The sequence below is a fragment of the Grammomys surdaster genome, unplaced genomic scaffold (genome assembly GCF_004785775.1).
Source record: "Grammomys surdaster isolate TR1022 unplaced genomic scaffold, NIH_TR_1.0 372, whole genome shotgun sequence".
Taxonomy (NCBI): Eukaryota; Metazoa; Chordata; class Mammalia; order Rodentia; family Muridae; genus Grammomys; species Grammomys surdaster.
In genome coordinates this window covers 9,488,429-9,494,750 of record NW_021604791.1, presented here as the reverse complement: position 1 = coordinate 9,494,750, position 6,322 = coordinate 9,488,429, and the positions used below count along the sequence as shown (strand labels likewise).

The 6,322-nt window shown below is 42.3% G+C and overlaps 1 protein-coding gene across 1 annotated transcript in view; it reads left to right on the top strand.

Annotated features, from left to right (window-relative positions):
* Cwh43 (cell wall biogenesis 43 C-terminal homolog) overlaps nt 1-541 on the top strand; it is a 46,061-nt gene extending 45,520 nt beyond the window's left edge. The window contains exon 16 of the mRNA XM_028780827.1: nt 101-541. Within this exon, the coding sequence (XP_028636660.1) occupies nt 101-179 (79 nt within the window). The 3' untranslated portion in view covers nt 180-541. The remainder of the gene's footprint in view (nt 1-100) is intronic.
* The last annotated feature ends 5,781 nt before the right edge of the window (nt 542-6,322 follow it).

Genomic DNA, 6,322 nt, shown 5'->3' with positions numbered 1-6,322 from the left:
CTCTCTCTCTCTCTCTCTCTCTCTCTCTCTCTCTCTCTCTCTCTCTCTCTCAAACCTGTATCTTGTGACATTTTCCCATGTCAGTTTTTTCTCTTTTTAGATTTGGCTCCTACAAAGAAGGACACAATTATGAGAACAACCATCATTTTCACATGAATACACCCAAATACTTTGTTTGAAGCCTTTTGGACAAGAAGTCGTCATTGAACTGAGAAATTATTTAACAGCCCAAGGAAACGTTTAATGAAAATGGGAGAATACACGTGAAGAACCTTATGAGTTAAATAAAAATGGAAGAAAGAAAGAGAGAAAGAAAGAAAGAGATGACATCATTCAATGAGAATTCCATCAGTTCATAAGCTATGTTGCTTAATAAAGGCGTCTCTCTAACTTACTTTTGTTTAGAAAAGAAAGGTGTGATAATATAAGAAAGTTAAGCTCAGGGCTGGAGCCGGAGCTCGGTGGTAAAGGGCTTGCCTTCTGTGCATGGGGCCCTAGTTTCAGTTCTCAGCACTGCCAAAAATAAAGTGAACAGGATGCAAGAAAAAAGAAACCACTGACATGTGATTATTTTAACAACATGGGCTGGGGAAGATGGCTGAGTGGGTAAGTAACTTGCTGCACAAGCATCAAGACCTTGTTTTGAGTTCGGATCACCAGCACCTCTGTAAAAGACTGGTTGTGGCAACATTCCTCCATAACTCCAGTGTTGGGAGTAACAGAGAGAGAGGTCTTAGGGGCTCAGTAACCAGCTAAGTAACTCAGTCAGTGAGTGCCAGGCTTGGTGACAGACTTGTCTTGAAAAATAAAGTGGAGAGTGATAGAGGAAAATGCCTGATGTCCATGTCTGGTTTCTGTATGTACAGAACATGCGCGCGTACCTGCACACATGCACACATGCCCATGTCTTACTGGTAGAGATAAAATAATTTTATTTCTATCAATAATCTTAGGGTAATACAATATGAATAAAACTATTTCTTCAGTGTTTTCAGGTACACTGTCCAGCACACAGTCAAAGATGACTGAGCACAAACCACCATCAATAGAAACAACAGACGAAAAAAGTAGACCTACCTAATGAAGCTTCCAGTATGGGATTTATCAGATCAAGCCTACAAAGTAAATGCAACTTCCAGGTTTAAGGAGATGCCAAGTTGGAATGTTTTGGCAAGAAACTAAAAGTGTAAAGACTTACCTAACAGATTGGAAAAGAGAAAAATAAACACTAGAACTCTAAAAAAAATTACAACTGAAATAGAAAATTTCACTAAAATGATTTAACATCAGAATAAACAAATAGTTGAAGGAACGTTTTGAACTGGAAGATAGGTCAGAAAACAAAAACAAAATCCCAGATTTTGAAGATTTCCTCTGTTGAAGGACATCTGGGTTCTTTCCAGCTTCTGGGTATTATAAATAAGGCTGCTATGAACATAGTGGAGCATATGTCCTTGTTATATGTTGGAGCATCTATATACCCAGGAGTGGTACAGCTGGGTCCTCAGGTAGTACTATGTCCAATTTTTTAAGGAACAACCAGACTGATTTCCAGAGTGGTTGCACCAGCTTGCAATCCCACCAACAATGGAGGAATGTTCCTCTTTCTTCACATCTTTGCCAGCATCTGCTGTCACCTTAGTTTTCGATCTTAGCTACTCTTACTGTGTGAGGTAGAATCTCAGGGTTGTTTCGATTTGCTTTTGGGACACATGGAGGGACCCATGGCTCCAGCTGCATATGTAGCAGAGGATGGCCTTGTCAGGCATCAATGGGGGGAGATGCCCTTGGTTCTGTGAAGGCTTGATGCTGCAGTATGGGGGATTCCAGGGCAGGGAGGTGTGGGTGGGTGGGTGGTTGGGGTAACACCCTCATAGAAGCAGGGGGAAGGGGGATGGAATAGAGGGGTTGGGGGGGAAACTGAGAAAGGGGATATCATTCGAAATGTAAATAAAGAAAATATCCTATCAAAAAAGAGATAATGGTATCGTGATTGAGATCATTAAAGACTGTTGTAATCTGTGAACTCAGCACAATGTCGTATGGTCTTAGCAGTCATCTTACGACTTTGGAAGGACTCTATAGAGATTTAATAACTTCTACGGAAATCTGGGCCTCTTGCTAATACCAGAACCAGTGTTCTATGGTTGAATCCAGGACCCTGAGTTGTTCTGGAACCCAATTTCTTCCCTTTGTAGGGAAGGACAGCATGCGATCACTCCTGTTTGCCCAGCTTATTAGCAGAGTAAAACACTATATAAATATTTCTCCAGTATTTTTCCATAACAGAAACTTTCTAATAATATCTCTGTAAACACTTTCTAATATTTTTTGGAACCTATCCACTTTCTTTTTTCTTATAAAGTGAAGCTGGCTGACAAAATAATTACTGTTGGTTTTATATTTTTCTTATATTTAAGATGAGAATAACACTTGTTTCTCTTTTTTTTCTCTCCTGTTCTCATTTATTTTTTGATGCGCTACTTTTAAACTTCTATTTTTTCCTCAATTTTTTTTCTATTGAAATATAATGCTTTCATATCTTTGTGGAGTGGGCTCTCATAGCTTGACACAGGAGGCAATGTATGACAGACATTGTGTGAAGCACTTCTGTTGCCGTGGATGTCCATGATTTTTATGTGCTGGGAATTTTTTTATACAGCAGTCATTTGGAAATGATCATGGATTGCTTTAACCAATATCTACAGTGCTGTGCTATAGAGAGCCAGACATATGCTTCAGCGCCTTCTATGTGGCTACTTTCCACTTCCCCCACACTTTCCAGTCTCTAGTGTCCATGGCTTTTCTTTGCCCTTTTATATGATTGAGGTTACAATTTTTATTAAATTATTCTTTGACAAGTTATACATGTACATACTGAAGTATAGTTACTCTCTCCTTCCCACTCCTACTCCTCTCTTCCCACCCCCTCTCTTCCCACCCCCACCCCTCTCTTCCCACCCCCACCCCTCTCTGCCCACCCCCTCTCTCTCCCCCCTCTCTTAACACTCCCACCCATACCCCCACACTGTCCCTTTCTTAGATTCATGATTATTCCATTTTGTTACGCATTTATCTTCACCAGGGACATCTGTGTGACACTGGAATATGATGTTAAATTAAAAACAGAAGGTACTTATCTGCAATACACTGCAGTAATGAATTTATCTTAACTTAATCATTTGGGCCAGTATGGTAGCCTTCCTTGTCCATAGATATTCTTTTTCTCTTTCTGTGACTTCAGTTACTTAAGTTTCACTGTGCCTAAAAATATGAGACGGGAAACTTCAGAACTAAATACAGATTTAAGATTGGATGGTGTTCCGAGTTGTGTGGTAAACCACATCTCTGCCTAGCACAGATTTGCGATGTATATGCTAATCAGCCTTTAGTCAATAGTTGCCTTGATGATCAGGTCCACTGTCACAGAAACACAGTATATCTAAGTGAGGTCTTCCTAGAAATTAAAAAAAAAATTATTTATTTGTTGAGCGGGGCACGCATGCCACACCTCACATACGGAGGTCAGAGGACAATTTGTGGAAGTCAGGTCTTGTAGTCTACTATGCAGATCCTGGGAATGAAAGTCAGGTCATCAGACTTGGTGACAAGTGCATCTAACCACGGAACCATCTAAAATAATCTCTATTTTGTTTTTGTAGTGCTACCAAAGAACCAGAGGAGGGCTACTGGCCATTTGGGTATTTTAAAGAGAAGCCATGAAGTGTTGCCCTTAGCAGGAAGGGAAGAACACCACAAGATATTTTCATAGAGATTTCATATCCTTAATTTGTTATTATACTATACTGTGATAATAATTATTCTGTTCTATTTTTGATTATCCTTATGAAATTACTGTGTTTGACTTAGAAATTATCTATATAAACATAATAGGTACGTAGGTATAAAATAAAACATGATAGATTAATAGAAGATAGAAGATAGATGATAGATAGATAGATGATAGATAGATAGATAGATGATAGATAGATGATAGATAGATAGATAGATGATAGATAGATAGATGATAGATAGATAGATAGATAGATGATAGATAGATAGATAGATAGATAGATAGATAGATGATAGATGGTAGATAGATGATAGATAGATAGATAGGATAGATAGATAGATGATAGACATAAAGAGACAGAGTTTGTTATTATTGGGCTGTCAGGCATCTGCTGAAGGTCTTGGGATATATCCATTGTAAATAATGGATAAGGAGAGGCCATGATATCTACTTTGATTCTCATGGATTTGGAAAATATTTGATTACTATGACTACAGCTTTCTACAGTCTAATAACAGTGCCGTTTAATGTGTTCACTCTCTCCCTTACAGAATTAGTCTGTCTTAAGGGGCTTTTAAAAAGTGAATGCCTTCAGTTCCCTTCAATTCATGAACTCCAAAATAATTAAATAATGACAAAATAAAGACACAGAAGAACACTTGGAGCTAGCTGTGGGAGGTACATCTGACACCTAGCACTAGAGAGTCCGAGGCAATAGAATTCTGAGTTAAAGGTTAGCCTGGGTTACAGAGTAAGTCCTAGGTTGGCCTCCATCTTGGGCTAGACAGTGAAATACAGTCTCAAAATAACCACCCAAAATAAAAAAAAAGAGAGAGAAATAATTAAGAAAAATGAGAGGCGCCGGGCGGTGGTGGTGCACGTCTTTAATCCCAGCACTTGGGAGGCAGAGGCAGGCGGATTTCTGAGTTCGAGGCCAGCCTGGTCTACAGAGTGAGTTCCAGGACAGCCAGGGCTACACAGAGTAACCCTGTCTCGAAAAAACCAAAAAGAAAAAAAAGAAAGAAAAATGAGAGGCATCTAGCCAAGCCTTGACTTGATACAAATAATCAGCCATGTTCAAAACACATCCTCTGTGCTTAGTTTCTAGGTGAAATAGGCAAATGATTAGAAAATATTCCCACAGCATCCCTTCCGTAGGGCTGGAAGGGAACCGGAAGCCTGACAAGTCAGCTCTTTTTTTCCCCCAGGTGAGGGAACAGAATTTTGAGGCTGGAGGCAGCTTGTGCAAAGACAAGGCTAGTTATAGAAATTAGGCCGAGTATGGCAGCTGCTGGACATCTGGTCCAGGTCTAGCCTTCCATAATCCACATCATGTTATCTCTTAAAACAAAACAAAACAAAAAATCAGGAGAGAAAGTATTTTCAGAGTAATCTTGAGGATTGGATATATAGTTCAGACTTGCATACTATGAAAGGTGACATTACTGAATGACAGTTTAGCCGCCATCCAAAGCCCCTGATAGCTGAAGGGGTTAGTGCTTGGGCTGAGTCAGGCTCATGTCCGTGTCAAACACATAGAATGCACCCGGCCCGGCTCTTCATCCGGTCAGGATAGACCCTTGCCTTTCACCTACGGCCGGTTTCTTACTCCTTCCTTCTTACCCTGGGCACTACCACAAGCCCACTTCTCAATCTCAGGAGGAGACCCATTTCCCAGCATCCTCTTTGACTTTTATTTTCTCCTTTATTTTGTGAGTTCTAGTGTTGACATTCTATGGGAAATTTACTCCCCTGTCTAATGACCACCCCCCCCCGAAAAGCAGCCTGCCCCCTGTATCCATGATCATGATCAGTTTGTTTGACTGACTGGTTAGTCACCAGTGGTCATTCTTCTCACGGTGGAGAACTGAGGGTGAAGCGATGCGTTGGCTATACACGTTAGCTTACAGGCGATTCCGCTAGGCTCCTCCCAGGGACCTAGCAACAGCTTATGTCATCACCTGGGGCCAGGGGCGGGTGGAGCACCTGGTGGCTTATAAAAAGGACTCTTTGCCGTCCCTGCGCTCTCTCTCTCTCTCTCTCTCTCTCTCTCTCTCTCCCTCTCTCCCTCTCTCTCTCCCTCCCCCCTCCCTCCCTCCAATCTCCCTCTCTCCCCCTCTCCCTCCTCTCCTCTCTCTCCCCTCTCTCTCCTCTCTCTCTCCCTTCTCTCCTCTCTCCCCTCTCTCCCCTCTCTTTCCCCTCTCTCCCCTCTCTCCCCTCCCTCTCTCCCCTCTCTCCCCTCTCTCTCTCTTCTTTCCCCTCTCTCCCTTCCCTCTCTCCCCTCCCCTCTCTCCTCTCTCTCCTCTCTCCCCCCTCTCTCCCTTCTTTCCCCTCTCTCCCTTCCCTCTCTCCCCTCTCTCCCTCCTCTCTCCCCTCCCCTCTATCCCCTCTGTCCCCCCTCTCCCCCCTCTCTCTTCTCCTCTCCTCTCCTCTCCTCTCCTCTCCTCTCCTCTCCTCTCCTCTCCTCTCCTCTCCTCTCCTCTCCTCTCCTCTCCTCTCCTCTCCTCTCCTCTCCTCTCCTCTCCTCTC